The sequence below is a fragment of the Fukomys damarensis genome, unplaced genomic scaffold, assembly GCF_012274545.1.
Source record: "Fukomys damarensis isolate Sample0158 unplaced genomic scaffold, DMR_v1.0_HiC HiC_scaffold_14, whole genome shotgun sequence".
Classification (NCBI taxonomy): domain Eukaryota; kingdom Metazoa; phylum Chordata; class Mammalia; order Rodentia; family Bathyergidae; genus Fukomys; species Fukomys damarensis.
Window position 1 is genome coordinate 21,962,547 of NW_022900926.1, and position 24,164 is coordinate 21,986,710.

Here is a 24,164-nt window from a genome sequence, read left to right on the forward strand (position 1 = left end):
CCCAGCGCCCACCGGGCCGGCTCCCGCTGTCCTCCTGCCACCGCCGAGCCGAGAGGCGTGGGTGGTGGGGATCCCAGGCCCAGCTAAAGACGGTTTTAGAAACAACAGCCCTCCGGGATCGAGCACCGCTTATTGGTCGCAACAAGTGAGGGCGCCCCCAGGCCCCTTGCCCGTGTGCTGCAGTGAATTTTCCACCCACGGTCTCGCCCAGCTCGGCAGCGGGAAGTGAAACCCGTCGGTGCTGACGAACGGCGGATCCCCTGATAACTTAAGATCGGGGCACCCACCCCGCGACATTTAAAGAACCCGCGGCTGGGGCGAGCTCTGGAGCCCCGGGGTTGGCCCGCTCCGGTGCCAGCTCCTGCGCCTCCGGGTGTGCGCCCCTTCCAGGGAGGGTGTTGGGGGAACGCGCTCTGCTGTGCGGGAGCTTCCTCAGGCAGACCCTGGGGGTGGAGGCACACAGTCAACAGAGGCTAGGATGAAGAAGAAAAAAAAAACAAACAAAAAGCAGACGAAGTCTATAGTCCAAGTATCCGCTACCAATTCTGGAGGAGCCTGGAGACATAGCTGCCTGAGCGGTAGCGTGGAGGGATCGGATGCACAGTTAATAGCGGATGGGTGGGTTGGCAGGAACCCAGGGCCCTCCGCCCCGCCCGGAGGCTTTTTATGGCCTAATTAGATCCGGGGAACAGTCCCAACATTTGGGCCAGTCGAGGGCCGCTTTGGGGAGCAAGGCGAGGACAAGAGATTACCTCCCTCCCCGGCCAGGCTACACCTTCGCCCCGCAGGACTTGTGACAAATGTGCTTCCCAGGTGACTTGAGATAAAAAGAGGACCCAGATGCCAGACTTGAGTGACTTTGCTCTTAATTCAGTGCCCTGGGAAGAAACAACCCCGACCCGTAGTGAGGTCGGCAGCAGAGGGGCTCGCCCAGCAGAGATCATCGCGAAGAGCCAGGCACGGTTTAGTATTCTCGCTACTTGAAATTTGTGGTTTTGCCAGGGTTCAGGCTCTAGGAGGAGAGTTCGAAATGATGCGCTCCGCCCCTTTCCGTTGCTGGCTCCGGTTTACTCCTCAGCCACGCTGAGAAGCAACCTCCTAAACTTAAATGCTGCGCACCTTGCACACCTGATCCATTTCTCTCTCATTCTACTTTCTGCCTCTATTTTCCACCTCCGGGTTGAACGCAAGACTCCAGCCCAGATGTTGGAAGTTGCAGAAGGAAAGAAAAAAAAAATTACAACAGGGGTCACGGCATCACTGCTTTCCTCGTCTGAGCCAGCTTCTTTGTTTTTGTTGTTGTAGGTGCTCACTTTGGTGAAAGACAGATAGGTCTCAAGCATTCCACTAGCTCATGTGCCCAGCGCCTAGGACAGCCACTTTCTTGTCCGCGACAGGTGGACACTCACTCGGGAGAATGTTTGACAGTGGCCCACGATGCTAACTTTCCAGGAATAAAGCTGGACAGCATTACAATAAAAATATGTGGCTTCCGGTTCCCCAGGGAGCTCTTGGTTTTTATTGCTAAAAGTTGTGGTTAGACACTACTGGCTATTTAAGGAACTCTGTTCAAGAGCTGGTGTTATTTCTCTAAGAAATAAGTCTGAAGCAGCAGTTTAAATTACTTGTATGTGTATGGTAAGTATTTACTCAAGATGTAGACAGATAAAAATTGTCTACATCTTGAAGTTAATGAATATTAACTTTTTAAAGACATCAGCAAATAGCAGATTTTTGCTTCTAGGGATCAATTAAAGAATGGCTGCCTAAATATCCTAAATGAATATTATAAAGAAGTAGCTGTGTAGACCTGGTTTACAGATGATTCATTCTCCCAGCAATCATAACTACTTCCATTTGTGGTAATAACATTAGGTGGAAGACTGGGGGCCGATTGAACTACCTTACACATTTCATTTAGGCAAGACCGTTTAGCTTAATATCTGAATCATACAGCAGCATGAAACAGCACATTTCTTAATTTTATTGCATAGGTTCTTTATTAGGGCTCTAAAAAGAAAAGAAAAACTTGAATCCCACGTCCCACAAAATCAACTTACTACATAAACTATTAAAGAAAAGTGGGAAAAAATAATAATACTATGTTTAGCAAGGTTAATTGAACAAGAATGTGGATCCTAAGTCAAATAGCTATTTGGCCAGCTGGCCAAGGTATCAAGGGTCTAGACAAAAGCTCTTTATCTTTAGAGCTACTCAATACATATTAGTGGCATTAAATCAATCAGTGCATTCATTCAACAAACATTCAGAGTAAGTATTTTGTTCTACATAGGCTGTTAAGCCAGGGAGAACAGAAAGAGGAGCACTCAGTCAGTCCTTAGGGATTCACAGGTGGCAGAGAGGCAACACAATGCCACTAATGCAACAGGGAAGTCTTCCCGCAGGACAAGGGGAGCATCTGAGGGTAATCAAATCAGTTTGAAGGAGCAGAGAATGAAAAACACTTTTTCAAAATTTTACTTACATCATTTTTTATTTTGAAAGTAATGTGCTTATTGTAATATGTAAGAGGAAAACAAATTTTATAACTAATGAGCAGAGTTTTAAGGCCCTGGGTTTGAATCCCAGCACCAAAAATCAAATATAGCAAATATATGTTTTCCACTTTTTAAAAATAGCAAAATTGGGATATCATCCACCTGTCCAGAATTTGCTATCTTAAAAACCACGTGGTGATAATCAGCTTTCAAGGCAGTCTCTAACCATCTACTGCTTCCTCCTTCTTACAGCATTGTCAACTCCTCCCACACTGAGCTAGCATGGTCCTCGTGACCAGCAGGAATGGTGTAAGTAGGGGCAGGTCACCACTGAGGTTCACTTGTAAAAGACTGAAGCTTTCATCTTGGATTTTCTTTCTCCTCCATTGAGTGGACTGGAGGAAATCAAATGCCATGCCACAGCGTGGTGAGTATGTGAGGCTTGCTAACAACCATGTGAATAACCTAGGAAGGTGACCCGCTAGATGGAGGTGACAGTTTAACCAAATGTCAGGAGAAAACCTGAGCCAGAACAGTTCAGCTAAGCTTCTGTTGGATTCCTGGGCTGTAGAAACTGTGAGATCATAAATATGAGTTGTTTTATACAAAGTTTTGAGACTTGTTACATAGAAACTAATAATCTCTCTCTCCTTGTCAGGACATCACTTACTCTTTCAAATGACTGTTGTATAGCAGCACATCTCTCCTGTAGACAGACACTGAAGATTTATCAATCACGACACAATGCATGTCCTTCAGTCTCTGTTCAGACCCAAACTTTAGGTACTTCAAGACCTCCTAAGTGTAACTGCTGGGTCAAAGGTGTCTTAAGTTCTTGATTTATTGCCCAACTGTCTATTAAAAAGTGTGAAACACTGCTCTCATATTAAACAATATTGGATATTATTAACATTTTAAGTATTAGCCAAACTGACATGCGAAGAACCAGGGATCTCATTTTAATTTGCATTTCTTTGTCATCCGTGAGTCTGACTAAACCCTTTTTTGTATTAAACATTTGCCTTTCTATATCAGAGAAACGTCTATTGATATCCTTTGTCCACTTTTGTGTTTGGTTGTCATAGTGATTTTGAGTCTTTATAAATTCTGGATATTAACCACTTGTTCTATGTTGCTAATGCATTTTTCCATTATATCTTCTCTCCATTAACTTTGCTACTTTAATATTGTCGGTCTTTCTCTTTAGGCATTTCACATACTATAATTTTTCGGCGGTGGGTAAGAATCTGTCAAGCCAATACTGGGCACTTGAAGCACGCAGACGAGCTTGGACAAAAATAAGAGAAGAAAACCTGTGGGATTCCCATGGGGAAATTGTGAACATGCATGTGTTGTTCATGAAGAAGAGAGCGGCAGAGAGAGGCAGGACTAGCCCAGAAGACCTGGCTGCCTGGTTAGTGAGCCTGAATTTCATTCTGTAGGCAATCTTGCAAGCAAAGAGAGGTTTTACACTGAAATTGGGATAATCAGATTGCAGTTTAGATTAGTCTCCGGCAGCTGTGTTGAGCAGGATGGCTCTCAGGGCACAGGCCTGGAAACAGACACGCCATTTAAGAAGCTGCAATTGTCCAGAGAAAAGCTAATGATGGCTTGAACTGTGGCAGTGGTTAGGTTGAAGGGAAGAGAAAAATGAAGAAATATTTTGAGGGTAAAAGGATAGGACTTTCAATTGTGTGGAGAGGTGGGGAATAGGGAAAGAAAAGAATGATTTGTCGGTCTTCAGCTTGGCCTCAACTTGGATTTAGCTTGGCTTTACATTATTAACACGTGAAAAGACATGCAGGAGGAACTGGTTTAAAAAGCAAGGTACAATTGGGTGGAACAAGTGCAAAGCCTTGTGGGAGATCTAGGTGGGGAAAGCAAGTGGTATTCAGTAGTCTGTGTGTGTGTGCATGTGTACAAATTTATTGTCTATCAGCATATTCAAGGAGAGGCCTGTTAAGTAAGAAATTAATAAGAGCTCATTTTTGGAAGAGCAGTTAACAAGTGCATGTGTACAAATTTATTGTCTATCAGCATATTCAAGGAGAGGCCTGTTAAGTAAGAAATTAATAAGAGCTCATTTTTGGAAGAGCTCAGTTAACAAGTACCAAAGGCAGAAAGGGTAGCTGGCTCTCGGCCTGGATCTGTAAATATGATCTGGGTTGATATTTTTTCAAGATTCTTATAACTTCTGCTGATACACAGCACATGTACTGTGGACCTGCTATGTTGAACCACACCTTGGCATGATGCCTTTAGTTCATGCGAAGGGAACAACAAGGAAAGGCTCCAAGAGACTCATCCTCTGCCAACTCTGAGGATGAGGTTGAACACTTCATTCATTACAATCCACTTGTGTTAAGCAGGGTCGACTTTAACATGGGTAATACTGATGTAAGAATCAAATGGGCTATATGTATGTTCCCAGAGACCATTCATTCATTCAACAAATATGTATTGGCATCTTCTTAGCATGTGCCAGGCCTGGTGTTAGGACCGAGTCCCTGCCCTCAGACCATGGGCACTGGATTGTGTGAGTGCCCAGGAGTGCAAGACTAGAAGCCTTAGGCACACATTTTTGGCCCAGTCAGTGGCAACCTCACTGAATGCTGAGGTCTGTATTTTCACGCCCCTCTCCAGGTTCCATTTCTTTTCTTTTTTTTTTTTTTTTTTTTTTTTTTTACTTGTTTTTTTTTTTTTTTTTTTTTTTTTTTTTTTTTTTTGGTACCAGGTATTGAACTCAGGTCCTTGTGCTTGGAAAGTAGGCAGTGGAACCACTGAGCTAAATCCCTGGCCCTGGTTTCCATTTCTTGCTTTTTGTTCCACCTTTGAACTTATGCTATCTTGTTCTGGTATCTTAAATTGTCTTATTTTTTTTCCGGAATGAATTAAAAATATGTAAATAAGACAATAAAATGTATTTTTAATTTATTTTGCTGATTAATACAAATACATTGTTGTTAAAAATTCTTAAAACTTAAGAATTTAATTAGAATTTCTGCCATTTATAACACGTTTTAATATTACACAAAACATCATGCAAAGTAGTTTGTTTTAATAATTTCCTTTTAAACTACTTCTTTCCCCAGTTTTTAGTATCTACGAATTTTTCAAAGAGACTGAGGCAGGTGTCAAGAAGGGTTTATAGCATTATTTAGGAATAGGTTCAAGGGTGTGCCCAGAAGCCTTAATAGGACCTGAGACTTTTTGCTTAATGGACAGATTAACATTTTTTTGATGGTAGAGAAGTGGGAAGGGAGAAATAGACTCGGGTATAATATCTAAAAGAGTGGAAAAAATGTTTTAAAAATACCCAGGAAGATCTTAACTCACAGCATTCTATGTTTTTAGGGCATGGCACCAGTTCAGGAGACAATTTCATTCAGTTATGTGTTGGGCATAATAGATGCTCTATAAATAACTACCAAATAAATTAAATCTACGTTAGAGCCCCTATGTGGGCCACAGCTGCATCCATGACACATAGTATGGTATTCACATATATATTTAAAATGCAATCTTATGGGGGCGGTCATAAAACAATATACATTCAAGACATGCAATTTATTTAGATTTTTATCAACAATAGGGGTATTTTACATAAAAAGGACAAAAATGAAACATATGACCCTCCATATAGTCTCTCATATGTTAGCCCATTATACAATACAGAGATTACATTTTAATAGGTAGTACAAGATACACCAAAATATCAATTACATTTTAGGATTTTAAGAAATATGGTTTATCTACCAGGCTTACAGAATGAGCCAAAGTCTTTATTATCAGCTGCCTCAAAACTGATTCCAGGGTAAATCTGAAGAATTTGAAATCTAAATAGCATATAAAAGCATCATGACTATGTTTTCAACAGTGGATTTATTTGCTGATAAGTAATTCTTCAGCCAACATCCTTGTTTCTGACCAGAGCAGTAGATCTCAAGTGGGAATAACAGTAAGACAAGAAGGATCATATATCTTTATTGTTTCATCCCAAGAACAGTCAGCCACCTACAAAACCAAAACAGAGTAAGAAACACAGTTAGCTGCACAAAAATTCAAAACTGGCACCAAAAACCTAAGTCATTTGGCATGTACCTTATTCTTTTATATAGGAAAAACCAGGATCCATTTTTGGTAAACAGTCTATTTTTCCTTTTCAAGATACACTTCAGGGGTTGTTTCCAATGGACTGAAGTTGCCTGCAAGGATTTTCTCCGTCACTGAAGAGCTACGTAATTCCCTACCTCTTGAGCTAAATGTTGAAGATGCACTACTACACTGTGAACTAGACTTTTGTTCAGTGGTTTAAAATTGCAGTGATGGTAGAAAAGTGGGGAGTGAGAAATATAGCTTCATGAGTATATTAACTGTTATGGCTTATGTCTAGATGTCCCCGCAAAGTCTTATAGAGTCATGGGGGAGGCTTTTCAGAGGTGGCTGGATTTAGAGTATATATTAGTCCACTGATTGATTGGGTTGGCATAGTTCTGACTAGGATTAAGGGAGTATGTGCCACTCCTGACCTAGGGGAGGCAGCCTGCATAAAATATAAGGGACAGAAAGAGGGCTAATGTGCTCTTGCCTGCCTGTTTGCTGTGGACTGTTTTTCTCTTCTGCCGTGCCACTGTCATGGAGCCAGTTGCAACCTCTATAAACTGTGAGCCAAATAAACCTTTCTTTCTTTAACTCTGGGTGTCAAGTGTTTTGTCTCAGCAACGAGAAAAGTAACTAAGACAGAATTTGACAGTACAGAAGTGGGGTCGTTGCTGTGACTATACCCGACCATGGGGTTCAGGAGACTTTAGAGCTGGCTTATGGGAAGAGTTTGGAAAGGCACAGAGATGCCAGCTTAAAAAGTAGAGCTGGAATGCCTTACCCTGTATTTGATGGGAGATTCAGAAGACAAGAATGTTAATAGAAACGATGCCTATAAAGACCAGGTTCAGGAGGTTTCAGCTGGGAAGAAGGACTATGTTGACTGCTGGAGTCCAGAACCTGTGCTAAGCCTTGGTAGAAAGTTTATGTGCATTTTGCTTGTGTCCAGAGACTTTGCCTGAGACTTAGATTAAGCATGGCAGTCTGATTAATCTTGTAGAAGAAATTTTAAGACAGTCTAATTTGAAAGCAGTGGCATCACTACTCTTGAATGCTTTTAGCCAGATTTATGTTGAGAATCAAGAGCAAACAGCCCAGCATACTGATTCAAAAGACTGTGGATTTGTTCAGAAAGGAAGCTCCAGTAAAGCTGTGGCCTGATGGAACAGAGAAGAAACGGGTCACTGAGAAGACTAGAAAGAAAAAGCCAAGTGTTTCAGAGGAAGACAAAAAAGATGGGCCAGGGACAACACAAGAACCAGCAGGACTTCAGCCTTTATAGCCTCAGGGTTGCAAAGGTAAAAGATTTTGCTCTGAAAAAACAGCCCCAGAGCACCATGCTCCAGAATGGAAGCAGCCCAGAGAATTTGTTCCTCGGGATGGGGTTCAGAGTGCTCAGCAATCCAGGCACTCGACCGCTACAGCCAAGACAGAAGGAAGCTTGGCTACCGCTCCAGCTGGCAGCAGGCCTTGGCATCATCCACATGGGGCTGGTTTTAGGTGCATGCAGAAGGCAGGAGTTGTGGGGTCAGGAAGGCTTCCATCCAGATTTCAGAAGAAGGCCAGGCAGGGCGTCCCTGGTAGGGCAGTGTGTAAAGCTGTGAGTGTGGAGCCGAAGGTACAGTAGAGACCCTAGAAGTTTGGAGAAGCCAGGAATGTGGATCATCTGCGGAAAACTGCAAGGAGGGAGCAGAGCCAGCCTAAGAGAGAAGCTGTGGGAACTACAACTGCTGGGTGGGGATGGAGCCACCCAAACCCTTTGGAGTTCACATCTTGCCACAGATTACCCTGGATGCTGGATATGGAACTACAGTTCGCCCTGCCGGATTTTGGACTTGCTTTGGTCCCATTCCTTTGTATCCCATTTTTATCTGTTGGAATGGAAATGTCTATCTTGGGCCACTGAGTGTTGGAAATGTAAAATACAAGTGACAGAAAGAGGACTAATGTGCTGTTACCTGCCTGCTTGCCGTGGACTATTGCCCCTCTGCCCTGCCACCCTGCCTTGGAGCCAGCTGACTTTGGACTGAAACCTCTACAAACTGTGAGCCAAATAAACCTTTCCTCCTTTAACTCTGGATGTTGGGTATTTTGTTTCAGCAATGAGAAAGGTAACTAAGACAGTTATCTAAAAAGATTTGAATAAATGTCAGCAAATGAAAGCTGGTTATGTGAGGATGGGGAGGAAGATAAAGTGCAGCTCTTGCCTTCACAAAGGGGCCCATTCCAAGCCAAGTGTGGGAAGCCCTCTAGAGACTCTCAGAGGAGGGACGCAGGACTGTCATAGGCCATGCACATCATAGTGTCTCCAGCAGAAACAACCCCTTGTGAAGGACGAACTGTCCATCTTATTTGCCTAATCCTGCAGATACAAGTTTTCATAGCATGAGACACAATGACATCATGTTAGCCTAGCCCTGACTCGTGCATGTGTACGTTTTCAAGGGCTGGACCTTTCAGAATGTAGTGTTAGCTGTTGTGGAGAAGAGAATCAGGGAAGTATGACTTTGCCTCTCATGCAAAGTATCCATAAAGTATGTTTCTGAATTCTATTAAACACTCTTCAGTCCATTTGCTTATTTATTCAAGTCTTATAATAACTTAAAAATGTCAAGGCCACTGAATCAGCAAATGCTCATAAATCAATACTTGATTATACACGAAAGATCTACAACCATGATAGACAGAATTATGAATTGATTCAAATTAATGCAAATAATGGCATTTTTCTATTAATTAATTAAATTCCAACTAGTTCTACAAATTTAAATAAGCTTACAAGCAAAAAGGTTTTTAAAAATGCATTTTATTACCCTGAGAAAGAGGCCCCAGACTCTCTCAGGCTGGCACTATAGAGACTTCCTGGTAAGGAAAAAGGATGATACCACATGATCCCTGGGCGCAGCCTCTCATTAATTTCCCATCAGCACCCATAGGCCTCAGGCAGCAATGCTGCCCCTTTGATTTTAGGCCTGAGCATCAGCACAGGGCCCTCTTAATGTCCCACGGTACCCATCAGTGGTCAGCCTCAAAGACATTTTTAAAAGACTGCTAAAAATAAGAGCTGACTGACAAATATTAAAAAGACTTTACTAAGATAAAAAGTGTTAGCAAAGAGACAAAAGGCATAAGAATAAATAATCTGCTTTACAGAATGAGCTCCATTCAGCCTTCAGGTGGTCAAAGAGGAATCTTTCCCAGCTCCCATCCTGCTTCCTCCCATCCCCAGGAATTTGTTCTGGGCCAGGGAGACTCCTCTGAGGACAAACTCAGAATAGAGGATGAGAAAGGCAATGAAATATCTCTTTTTCCATCCACTTAATAATCTCTGACCTCAGTTTCAGTCCCCTGGATGAGGACTCACCGTTTTCGCCATTAACTTGCTATGAGAAAAAATTGTTAAAGACTGAGACCAGCAAAAGATTTTTTGGTATCCTTTCAGTGGAATAATGGTAGTTATTACCATTATTAGCAATTCGGGGTTACCTGATTCTATGGCTGTGCCTAACACTGTCTTTAACTAGACCACTTTGTGATTCTTTAAATTATAGAAAACTGTTCACAATACAAATTATTCTAATCCATAGAGACTGCAATGAATGTTGCTCTGTGGAAATGCAACTGATCGCCAAGAGATGACTCCAAACTTCACATTTTATTGTCCTGTGGATATTAACCAGTTTTGTTCCCACTACTAAATTCATTCCAGCATTTGGTGGATGCCTATATGTGTCTGACCTTTGTTTCCTTTAAGCTAGCTGTAATATCTTACACATGTTACATAAATAAGTTCAGTAAGGTCAATAAAACCTTTGATACATGTTCATATACTGCTATGAAAATCATGATCACCATTTTGAAGATCTTTTAACATGGCCACACACAGTGATACAGCTTTATTTGCCTCCACAGGGTAACTATTATTTCTATGGAACATGAAAATTTTTGTTTCTTATAGGATGTAACACTGTAAGTTACCAGTAAAGGCATTTCATTTAAGGAACATTATGAAATGGAGAGAAGGGGTAGATAGTTCTGTTAAAAAAGAGGCCAAGAATAATGTCTAAAATTGGGCATGAAATTAAAGATAAATGATAACATGAAACAGATAAAATGATGAATTTTCCAGTGTTACAGTTTTTCCTAGTACTTGGACTATAAGAGAAATATATGCTTCTGCTTAAAAAAAAAAAATCATCCAAAAAGAGTGATTTAACAAAAGATATGTCTTTCTTCATTTGGTTGTTTTTTTTAAAAGAAAAGTTTCAAACCTCAGATAGGCCAAAAGCATACCACTAAACTGGTTTCCTCGAAGTCTTTCCATGAGGCAGTGGTTCTCGAGTTTTAATGTACACCAGGATCACCTGTAGGTAAAGATGACTGGTCCCATCCTCCTGGCCCTGGTTCTCAAAATGGGATCAGCATCTGTGGCACATTGGTCTTAAACATCCTTGTTTTTTTTTTCCCGGCACCGGGGATTGAACTTGGGCCTTTGCGCTTACAAAGCAGGCAGTAGAACCACTGAGCTAAATCCCGGGGCCTAAACATTCTTGGTCTTTAAAGCAAGGTGCATAGGTGGGCTTCAGAAAGTCCACCAATGCAACATTTTGTGTGTACATACATTTTGGGAGGAGGGGAGAGAGAATCCATAATTATCTTTTGATTCTCCACCCCAAACTCAACACTAATCCAGGGCATTCTCCAGCTGTATAGAAAACTTTCTAACATGCAGCTAGATTTGAGAATCTTAGATATAGAACAGAAAGCACATCGATTTCCCTAACTGGGTTTCTGTCTTGGGACCTAAGATGGAATTCCTTGGGAATATTTCATGTACTGAAACTTTTTGTTGACTAAAGGAAATTCAAAATTTGGCAGGATTAAAATAGTCTTCTTAAGTAAGAATTCTCCTTTTGTAAGGGATAAAGAAGAGATTAACAAGCTTCTAAGTCATGGAAAACACCTTGTGCCATATTTTTAGATTTTTTATTTAAAATCTAACTTCCACATCTGGTATGCTGCTGTGTAGCAGGAAGACAGAGAATTAGGAGGAGGACTAAGAGCAGCATGACTCAACTACTGCGCACAGCTCTCCCCACAGTATTCCTAAATCAACAGCCTGTGCACTTTCCTGGTCTATTCTCTGTAAACCCAGACCCAGAATTTCTACTTCAAAGACTGATTACTTAAATTATGCTTAATAAAATATTTTTATTCATTTTGCATGAGATTTGTACTCTGTCAAGTCATAAACTGGCTGGGGTGGATTACAGATTAACCCACAGAGCCAAATAAAGATTAAAAAAAATAATAAACTAACAAAAACTAGAATCTATCCTAAAGGGAAAAATGGAGCAAAAGCTTTGAGACACAGCTGAGTGCATCACCACAATGTAAGCTGTCTGCTTTATGACAGCTAGGAGAAGAGGGAAGCTTGCTCGGCAACAACACTTTCTGTTTTCTAACACCATCCAGACATGGATGTAAACACTGCTGCCAACTAAAGCTGCACAGCGTTCGGTTTTTCCTTTTAGAATCAGGAAGTGTATCCTGATCAAATTTGTAAATGTGTATTCCTCATGTTTGGTACACAGTAAGCTTTTAATAGATGCTTGTTGGATGAATGAGTGAATCCATGTACGAGACATGGTTCCCCTCCTCCCAAGACTGTGTTAAGTACGGGGAGACTCTCGCGTGGTCAAGCGCACTTAATCAGATGGTGAAGTGAGATTTGGGTAAAAGCAATATGTTTTATGGGGTTTGGGAGATATAAAGGATTTTTCAGGGTAATGAATATTATTTAGAGATGTTTCTTTTGTGTCCCAGAAGCTCTTTGAAAAATATTCCTCTGGATTGCAAACATATCTAAAACATAACCCAACATATATATATATTCATCCATTTATTAACCAATATTTATTGAGCGACAGCACTGTGTCAGAAGTATACTGAGGCTACTCAAAAAGCACAATGGTCCTTGTCTCTGCCCTGCAGCTCCTGAGTCCAGCAGAAAGATGAATGAGAAGACACACCAGTAATGCAGGGGATGAGCACAGGACAGAGCATCATGGGCCCACTAAACATAGCAAAGGGACCCCAGTAGCCAAATTTGAGGAAACCTGAGCTGAGGTTTAAAGGAGGAGTGTGCAGCAGTCCGAGAGCATGTACTGTTGTTTGAGGGACAGGGGCATCTTCAGTAAGGGGGAAGAATCTGGGTGTGACATAAATAAGAATGGACCCAGAACTGAAGGTTCCAGCTTGAAGGCCATTAAATTGCTTTCTAACACCACGGATGAAATGCGTAACTTTTGATAGGAGGCTTTTTTTCTGAATGTGCTCTAGGGTTTCCTGAGGGCTGGCTGCCAAGACGGTTCTCTCTGAGCCTCTTCCCTTGCGGTGAGTGCCTGAAGACACCAAAGGGAAGGAGCTCCAGACTCCAGGGCTTCTGCTGTAAGCTACTTACATGGAAAATGTATTCCTTAACCCGGAAGCTGCCACTGTCATACATTCACTTCTGAGCTCTTCTGAATTTCCTTCAACCTCACGCTACAACACAAGCCTTCTCACCAGGATTCACTTAAAATTATCAACATTTTAGGGAAAAAAATGCTTTTTCAAAATGTTGTAATTGCTTTACTTAATATGAAATATGAACAGAGAATCAATCTTCAGTATCTATTTTTAAAAGCTGCTATCTCCCAGGGAACTAAAAACCTTGCAGGGTTAGCCTCCATATAAGATATATTTTTAACGATCTCATTTTCACTTTTATATAGTAAAAAAAAATTTAAGTCTTAAGAATAAGCTTATTAATGAGAAATAAGAATTACTTGTAATTCCACTAAACTGTCAATTTCCTTCAAACATACAATGAAACATTCCTGAATGTATTATTCATCAATACAGCCTATTAACTTCTAAATACAACTATGGCACATACATCATGACATCATTGTAAATGGGATACTTAAGAGCAACTGTATTAAATATTTCAACCTTTTCTATGAGTAAATTACAGATGCTCCATAGCCCAAAATATTAATGAGGCAAACACTTTCAGTAAGAAGTAAGAATTAGAACTTTTTGGTGAATCAAGGAAGAAATGTTATAGGACATCTTCAATACTAAGGGTTATAAATGCAGCCCTCCCCCCTTTTCTTGAGACAGGGGTCTCACTATGTAGAGCAGGCTGGCCTCAAACTTGAGATCCTCCTGACTCAGTCCCCTGAGTATGGCGATTACAGATGTGTCACCCTGTCCAGCTTAAATGCAGCTTTTAGAGACAGAAACATTATAATGAAATTATACATATGAAAATATGTATAATACATAAAATACACATGAAATTTAGAAAAGAAATGTAAATCCTAATTTTACCAATTCCCTTTACTTGATTAAAATGTTTACACATGCCACTGATAACGTAACTCAACTCAAATGATCTGATATGGCTATGAAAATAAAGAATTCCAACTGAACCATTGAAAGATTTGCTTTATTGACAAGTTTTTTACTTCCTATTTATCATTATTACTCTTTTTCTCTAAATTTTGTGCACAATTGTTTTTGACATTGGGAAACTTGTTTATTCTACTGTAATTATCTATGTGGCCTCCTTAGCAAGAATGAATGACAGAACTAGGCAAAAATATGTACTGTCATTTAGAAATGAGAAGAAAGGAGCTAAAGGTGTAGGGAAGGTGGGATGGGTAGGGGAAGGGTAAAAAGGGAAAAGAAAAAAATGTGAGATAATGAAAAGATGAAAATAAAGTGTTTGTAGATGGGGAGGGGAGAGGGGGTGAAGGGAGGGCAGGGGTAAGGTGAAAAAATGAGAATCAAGACTTGTCATGTAGAGGTACAAGATCCCAACAATGAATGTAACTGTACTGTATCCCTAAAATATACCAATAAACTCAATTAAAGTTGAAAAAAAAGAATAAAAAAAATATGTACGTAGAAAGAAGGCCTTCTGAAAAACATCACTACTGTCAACTCTAAATTTTGAAAAGGCAGACTCATTACATTATAGTATATTAATTTTTGGCTAACAAAAGAAACATGTTTTACTTACTCAAACAGTTACAATAGAAAGTGACTACAGGGGAGAATATGATTTATTTTGTTAATTTTTCTGGATTTACACAAAAGTAAGGAGAGAGTTGACCAATATATAAAAAACTTTTGCATTTATTTAATATATTTAGCATGTATGCATCACGTCCTTTAATCTATAATATATCTCTTAGCACTCAGAATATTTAGTTGACACTCAAAATAAGTACAGGAGCACAGAAAGAATGGAAAAAAGGAGAGAAGGAAGAAAACTCTCCCTGGATTCTTAAAGGCAAAAATATTTTGTGTAGGAGAGGTGGAGGAGAGCAAGGGAAACTCGCAAAATGACAGAGATGACAAATAATCAAATGTAATTAGTTTGCAACAGAGAATTACATACAATGGTAAGAACTAAAATTAGAAAGAACACAGATTGTACTGCATCTTGAAAACAATATTAAAAGTTCAGACTCAACCTGACGAAGGTTATTCTACCCTTGAAGGTGTCTAGGCAAAGATGACACAATGAAAATGACAATTTAGCCACTTCTGTGTGAATGAAAACCAGACCATAACTCACAAACTACAACATGACACTTCCTGACATGTAATATGGTAGGAGGTGAATGATTAGAGTAGTTTAAAAGCATCACAGGAATGGCTGACCATAAAGTTAGGAAAGAGAAAGATCAGTTAAGAGGCAAATACAGTAGTATCTGTATTGGATGAAAAAGATCTAAAAGTTGGCAGAAAGAAGAAGAAAAAATTATGCTATCGCAGGAACATGATATGTTTGGCCATTTATTCCAGTTTCAATTTGTGGGTTTTGTTTTGTTTTGTTTGTTTTGGTTTGGGATGGACACAGGATCTTGCCCACGTTAGGTAAGTGCTCTACTACGGAGCTATATTCCCAGCCTATTCCAGTCTTTTCAAAAGATCCCTTATTTGTTATACAATTTTCATCTAGAGTCTTACCCATGTTTTACTTTTATTCCTCCATGAATCCTACACACACACACACATAGCATCACTGATGCCATGTAAAAGTACTTTTTCGCATTTTGTTTTCTGATGATTGCTAGTAGTGCAGGGTATTATTTTTGCATATTTATTTTTCCTCACCTTATTGAACTTGCATTATTTTTAATGGGTTTAAAGTCTATATACTTGGGTTACTCAAGCTGGCAATCACATTAAGTACAAGAAGTGGTGTGGTGGCGGCAATTCTCATCTCACCTCTGCCTTTAATGACACCATTGATATATTTCAGGTCAAGGACTAACAAAATCAAATTTGCATTATGGAAACCTCTCCCTGAAGGCAGTGCAGAGAATCAATAGGATAAAAGAAAGAGCTTAGAAACCAGTTGTAAGAGGTACAAACAAGGTACAAAGAAAGCAGGGTAGCTAGAAAGGCATGGTCCAGACTTCAGAGATACCAATAAGGAAGAATCATAAACACGATGCCCAGTTGTGGGCACAGAAGGACAAGAAAATCATGCTAAGTTTCTAAGTTTCTAGACCAGCCTCACCAAGCAGCCAATTATGTATCAGGTTAGGAAAACTGGAGGAAAAGACATCCACTCACATCCCACAGTGGGTCAAGCAGCACTAGCATAAAATTAAACAGCAGCTTCAAAGGGAAGTTACACAAAAGTAAGATGACTAAGACTGAGCACCGGAGAATTTCTACTAGAAGGAAAGAAATTGGCAAAGGAGACAAAGACATTTAGCAAAGATGTAAAAAAAAGAAAGATTAGCAAGGTAGTGTTAAAATCATAGGGGAGGGAGGTGTTTTTTTTTTTTTATTGTTAAACATACAGCCAAATAGGAAAGAAGTCTGAGGAAAAGATGAATTTGTTTTTCAGGAGTTCACTAGTGATTTGGGGGGTTGCTTAACTTCAAATGAATGATGAAAAGAAGATACAGGAGTTAAAAGAGTACATTCTGAGAAGCCAAAGGCAACAAATACATCCACTAATTCTAGATGTTTAACAACCAGAGAAATAGAACTCAATGGTAATGAGACAGGTCAGTGGGGTCCAATGATAGCAAGTCCCACAGAGCTTTGAAAAATAGAGAAAAAAAAAAACTGACTGCAGATTAAACACAGTGGATAATTGAGAAAGCAAGGACGTGGATGGGAGAACCAAGGAGGAAATTAGGAACCCACTAGAAAAAAGGGGGCAAAATAAAGAACATAAATATTCAGAGGTGACAGTCCTGGAAGAAGATGCTTACTCTTGGGAACTTTGTTTTTACAGTCAAGTGGGATATAAGATCAAATGTCTAGATCCTGAGCCTGAAAAGGGCCAACAAAAGACAGTATGAAGCCTATGCAATATAGCAACAAAGCAAAGTATACAATAAAGCAAAAAGACTTCAGAGGTAGGCTGAGTAGGACCAAGAGCCCAAATGAAGCTGTTTTGTTTTGTTTTTTAAAAGGAGAAGAAATAAGAAAGTGTGTGGTGGGAGTGGGGGCTCAGGTGTCACCAGTTCTGGGAAGCTTCCTTCAAGGGCTGCTGAAGTGTGCAGCAGGATCAGACAGGCAGCCTCATCCATCCCGGGCGCTCTGAGATCCCACTCACGGCAGGGGGAGAACAGCAAGCGCCTGTTATATAACTTTAAACTAAAAAATTACACAATTATGGAAGCATCAGAGAGCAAACAGTGCAGACTAGTGCCCGAGGACACTAAGTGCTTCTGGCACATGTTCTCTCAACTCTAGAGCAAGTCTGTGACACAGGCAGAAAATGTCACCTGAGATAAAAGGTAAACAGGACACAGATGTCCTGACTACTGGTAACGCTAGCCCCTTTCTAAACTCCAGTTTTTCAGACTCATACTGAGAATTTTAAAATATTTTTATCCACTGTCAACCTTTAAACTTGATACTGAAGACTACAGAAACAGACTGGAACCACAACATGATCTGAATTTTTAAATCATACCTAATATTTTTAATAAAAAATTAACAGACACTTTCAAAAATATATCTAAAGAACTAGTTTACATCAGAACCAAGTCTAAGTACCTTCTGAAACAAAATGAAAATATACAGGGCTGGGCGTGGTGGCGCATTCCTGTAATCCCAGCAATCGGGAGGCTGAGGCAGGAGGATCGCTGTTATTTTGAGACCAGCCTGGGCTACATAGTGAGTTCCAGGTCAGTCTCAAGTACATAGTGAGACCCTGTCTCAAAACACCAAAAAAAAAGAAAGAAAGAAAAAAAAAAGAAAATAAAATTTCTTTGACCTTATTTTCAGGAAAAATCTATAGTAGCCACATATTGCCAGCATGGATAAACTATGGTATTCATTCTATTTACTGATTTATTTTTGCAGTGCTAGGATTTGAACCCAGAGCCTGGTACATGCCAGGTAAGTGTTCTAAAATGGAGCTACAGCCCCAGCCCTAGAATATTCATTCGTAAAGAGTATGCTTACCAAGCACTTAGGGAGTTCCAAAAGATATAGGGTATGTGGTACAAGCATAACTTTGAAAAACAAGCATTCATAAAGAAAAAGACTAGGAGAGAGTAGTTACTACTAAAAAGGAGGCAAGGGGTAAGATTTGGGAGGAAGTCTCTGGAATGCCGGCAATGGTGTGTCTTAACCTGGATGGAGATTACACAGGTGCATAACTTACTGAGCTGTACCCTTAAAATAGGCATGCTTTTCAATATGGTTGTTACACTACAATTAAAAGTTTTTTTTAAAGAACTGAAAAGAAACATTAAAATACTATAACTTTTTCTAGAGTGATGGAGCCATTAGTAGTCTTTTTCCTTCCTGCTAAATATAATTTCCAAAATTTCACTGTGAGAAAAAATCTAACTTCATTAACTATATAGAGATGATATCTTAGAATGAACTGATAATGTCTACTTTAAGACATTAAACAGAGAAACAATTATAGTCCAAAAGGAATATACTGAGTCTACAAAAAATATATATATACACATTTCAGCAAAAGAAAAATAGTATGATGTTTATTCAACAAATGGTTTTAACCTCATATGGGAAACCCTAGAGGATGTTGTATATCACAGAAAACCCACCACACTGCTGACCCTTAGAGAAGAAACTGAAAACGCATGTGCAGTAATCTCAGTGACCAAGGTTACCAAAGCAGTAATTTGCTGTACTAATAAATGCCTAGCAGCTAATGGCTACCACTTTAAGCACCTCTTGTAATTGTAGAGGCTAACGGTAACTTGTAATAATCTCATCATGTCTCAATAAATTTAATATTAAAATACAGATACAGCTTTTTCTTTTCCTGAAGTGTGTACACATTTTTTGGTGGATTGTGCATAAAGATATGTAAAGCTGTACCTATCTTATTAATACTACACTAAATGTCACTGATCACTCAAAGGAGCAGGAATGACATTACAGAGTACAAAGTCAGGAGTTCTAAAGGTAAATGAATACAGAAATTCCAATTTTGTAATGGGTATAGTACAGGTCTAGTGTCACAAAACTAAAAACAGAAAAGGTCTATCCAATTTAGAAATAATAAGGATAAGGGAGAAAAGAGAAAATGCTAGGATTGTACGAATCATGATCAAAGAGAAAAGAAATCAAAGAAAAATTTCCTCAAGTGAAAGATGACTTCACTTCGGCCTGGCTAACGAGAGGGGGCGTGGAATATCTCTCAACAATTATCCTTTAAGAATGACCCCCAGACACTTATTTGTCAAGTTTTAAACCATTAAAGACAAGATCTTACATTCTGTCAAGAAGAAAGGTTGTTTAAGAATGCCTTTGGACCTATTTTTTTCAGATCTCTACGAAGGGAGAGGCTAAAAAGAAAAAGTATTATGAATATAAGGACTCAGCTAAATCCCTTTAAAGACAGAGAATCTATTAAGATAGATCATCGTACAGTAACATTGGCAAGGTCCCACAGCTGCTAATAACACAAGAGACAATAGGCTGTTGAAAGCTGATGGAAAGATACTAACAGGTGAAAGGCATTTTCTAAGAGAACAAAATATGAACAAAGGATGAAATTAAATTAACTTGCATTCAGTAAACCTGACCACATGTTGTGAGAATAAAGGTTATCCTCATTGTATTCATATACCATATGTCAAAATTACTTAAACCACAAGCTGTACCGACAAAGATTAGAGTGATAGATGTGAAATGAATTTTTCACAGCTCCTCTCATCAAGCACTGGCGGCCATGTCCCACTCTTGGGATCCTGACTGGCCTCCCAACCTGCTTTGAAACAAAAAGAATGGTGTGTGGGTTCTAGGTCCAGTCCTCAAGATGCCCCGCAGCTTTTGCTCTTGCGCCCTTGAGAGCACATGATTGCTAATGGAAGCCAGTGCTACCCAGGGACACTTGGCCCAGCAAACGACGAGCGCCACACACCTGAATGTGACCATCTCAGACGACCCAGCCCTAGTTAAATAACCAGAGAACCGGGACCATGGAGGGGCCTGGATGAGGACAAAAGAACTGCAGGCCCAAACTGCTGGTTCACAGAATTGTGAACAAGTAAAACTGTTGTTGTTTTAAGTCTCAAAGACTTAGAGTCAAAGCCATGGCGTAGTTAGTTCCAGTAATAGAGAAATGATAAATCAAGTGAGAGAAAAATGCAAAGCTACACAAAAGACTTGATTCTAGAACCCTAGAAAGTTCAATATTTTACTTGGTAAAAACATAATTTATGATAATATAAACAATTCTAATGTCTGTGTTAGAATGTGTTGTTAGATATGGGAAAAATATCATGTTAGCTTGAAAGAAAAGTTTAAAGTCGACAAGAAAGTATAAATAAACTGAAAACAACAAAAAAAGAGAAATTAAGATAAATTTCCAGAGAGGAGAATATTGCAAGCACACAACTGAAAATATACAAAAGGTAACTGGATCGTAGGGCTTGCAGTTAGAAAACCTCTTCTTTAAATCTGAGATCTAATAGGTCCAAGTCATCTACTGCCTTTTATCTTTTAATCAGGAGTATGTAGACTATTTACATTTAACATAATTTTTGATATGGTTGCATTTAAAGGTTTTCTACACCAAAAATTATGTCATCTGAGATATCTTTACTTTTCTCTTTTCGACTGAGATACCTCTAATTTCTTTTTCTTACCTAATTCTTCAGGCTAGGACTGCTAATGATGTGTTGAATGGAAGTGGGGGAACGTGGCCATCCTTACCTTACTCCCAATGTTAGAGGCAAAGTCTTCAGTCCTATTTTGTGTTTTCAGAGGCAGGGTCTCACCTGAACTCATAGTGACCCTCCTGCATCAGCCACCCAAGTGATAGGGTTATAGGGATGTGTCACCACACCTGGCCACTTTCAGTCTTTTATCAGTGAGTGTAATGTTGGCTGCTAGTTTTTCACACATGGCCTTTATCATGTTGAGGAAACTGATCATTTTTAATAACTCCATGTTATCTCAATGACTGATTTGTTAGTCATACTTCTTTTGCTAAAACTTCCTGATGGTTACCCAAAGGGTTTACAATATTTCTGTGAATTTATCACAATCAACCCTCAAATAAATTCTTTCACTTTGGAATATGAACTTTGCGATGGCATACTGCCTTCACTCCCCTTGTTCGATAGCTGTCACATATTTTACTTTTGCACATAAATTGTCCCTTAAGGTAGACATACCTATTTGGTTTTGTTGTTGTTTTGTTTTGTTTTTGGTACCGGGGATCGAACTGAGGACCTTGGAACAAACATTTCTAACTGCCTCATAGACCTCCCATCCGAAAGTAAAAGGGACATAACTTAAACATAATTCTTAAATGCTCCAACTCTCCTCTTCTTTTAGCTCATTAAATTAAGCCACTGCCCACCTTGTTTCCTAATTCTAGAAGCAAAACTTGACTCTTCTGTTTCATTTATAGCCCATTTCCAATCATCAATAAATTCTACAATTGTTAACTTCAAAATGTTAGGGTGAACCATATAGAAGTTCCGGCAATTTAATGTGGCTCAACATAATCTTAATCTTTCCACCTCTCCACCTTTAGAATTTGACTTTCATTCATTATTGTCTTCACCTACATTACTTCAAGAAACTCCCAGCTGGCCTCCTAGCTTTCACTCTTATCCACAGTCTACTCGTATAGCTACTGGAATGATTGTTTAGTCAGAAATCAGACTATCATTTTTCTGCCTTAAACCTCCAATGGCTTTATAATGCAATTATAGGAGAAATCACTGTGTGGTCTACAAGGCCCCGCGCAATTTGGCACATATGTACTTCCTATCACTCTCCTCCCACTCTCCAGGCTCCAGCCACACTGGCCTTCTTGCTGTCTCTTAATTATACCCAACTGATTAACATCTCAAGGAACTGACATTTGCCATTACCTCTGTGAAAAACATTCTTCCCTTAGAACTTCCAACTGGATGGCTGGCTCCATTCTGTTAGTTTTTAGCTCAAATTTCATTTTCTCAGTCATCCTTTAATGGACATTTTAAGCAAAAGTAGCCCTTCTCCAACAGTCTCTATCAAACTGTTCCAATTCTGAACAACATCTGCTGCTACACGAAATCATCTTGTTTACTTGATAATTAGATTTCTCCTACAGTATGTAAGCTCCATGAGAGTAGAAATCTGTTTTGATCACTATTTTTTCTCAATACCTAGATCAATGCCCTATACACAGCACTTGACAAATACCTTGTCAGTCAATTTAACAGAATGAGTCAACTGGTAAATGTCAAAAGAGCACTAAGAGAAAGTCAGAATACTTTTAGGAGATTAAACATATATTAAATAGGGCCAGGGATTTAGCTCAGTGGCGCTGTGCCTGTCTTGCAAGTGCAAGGTTCTGAGTTTAATCCCTGGTACCGCAAAAATAACAAACTGAAATAAAAATATATTAAATAATAAGTAATAATATGACCTAGATAACACATGGAAAAACTTAATGAATAACTGACTAACCTTGAATAGATAGTGCTATGAATTGAATTGTGTCCCCTCACCTAAATTCTCAGGTTGCAACCCTAATCCCCAATATGATTATATTTGGCAACAGGAAGTAGAGATCAAATAAGGTCATAAAGTGGAGCCTGGATCTTTCAGGATTTCATGTCCTTATGAGGACAGGCAACAGAGGTCTCCTTCTTCCTCCCTGTCACACCCCAACATATAAAGATGTATCTACAAGGCAGCCATCCACAAGACAGGAAGACAGCCTTTACTGGGAACTTCCTATCAGATCTTGATCTGGGACTTTTAGCTTTCAGAATTGTGAAAATGAAGTTCTTTTGTTTAAGCAACCCAGGATTGCTATTTTGTTATGACAGCTTGAGCACATTAATATAAGAAAAAACAAAATTTAGGTAATAATCTCAATAAGACAAATAAATCAATACATATTTTTAAAATCCTACTGCTGAATACTAAAAATAGAGAAGACAAACATTCTTTCATTCTCAAGTGCTGTAATAGCCCTGTTCCCCCCATCACAAGCCTGTTTATCATTTTCCTATGCCTCTTCACACCAATGACACCGGCTCATTTATGTGAGCCTCATTTCCTATGGATCCTTAAATAGGTCAAATCTCAATTCTGATTATGAACACTTGAGGCACAATGAGTTTCTCTCTCATAGAATCTGTCAGTTGTCCATCCACATTCATCTGTGAGGTGATCTGATGTAACTTGGATTACTATGAAGGCAGGGCCATGCTTATTTTATTCCACCCTGAATTCCCCTGTACCTAGCACAAGGTCTGGTACATAAAAGCATTTGTTGAAAGAATAAATGAACAAGAGGAAGAACTCAGTCCAAGACTTCCCAGTACTAAAATTGTGTTCATTACGAACTCAGGAGATTTCTAGCATATATGAACTGTGCATTATACCCCTGAACCTGCTGCTTATTTACAGCTCAAAGAATCCTGCTTCTCCATGCCTAGTTGCTCTCAACTATAACTATTTCCTGAGCACAAATGGAATTTGGTTATCCAACTGTAAGAGACAGATGGCAATTGCCATGCTACAAATAAAATGTATGGTCTTGCAATAAAATATTTTTTTCTTCCCTTAGGATAGATGTCATTGATAAATCCTCTGTTCAGAAGGTTCCTTTTAATACGTTGAGTCTATGGAGGGCTTAGAAAATTCTTGGCAATCTTCACACTGCGTGAGGAACCACCGTGACCAGAGGAAATGGAGCAGCCTCAGATACCACACGGCCCTGTCTGGGTCTCATAGAGTACAGATAATAAGAACACATATGAGTAAATGCATAGTGAATATTTACACAGGAATCTTTCTTTGTTACAGCTGTATACCAATGGAAACATCACAACTCTTTAAAAACTAGGATAGAATACAGGTATAATTATCTTATTACAACTTATAAAAGTAAACGTATTTCTCAGAAAAGGAACTAATTTTTTAAGGATACACTTATGTTAAATTTAAAGACAGATTTAGCTCAGTGGTGCCGCTACCTGCCTTGCAATCACAAGGTCATGAGTTCGATCCCTGGTACAAAAAAAAAAAAAAAAAAAAAAA

General features: G+C 39.4%; 1 protein-coding gene across 1 annotated transcript in view; it reads right to left on the reverse strand.

The window, feature by feature from the left end:
* Positions 1-5,503: 5,503 nt before the first annotated feature.
* Pex7 (peroxisomal biogenesis factor 7) overlaps positions 5,504-24,164 on the reverse strand; it is a 70,765-nt gene continuing 52,104 nt past the window's right edge. Inside the window, exon 10 of the mRNA XM_033763269.1 lies at positions 5,504-6,512. Coding sequence (XP_033619160.1) covers positions 6,441-6,512 — 72 coding nt within the window. The 3' untranslated portion in view covers positions 5,504-6,440. The remainder of the gene's footprint in view (positions 6,513-24,164) is intronic.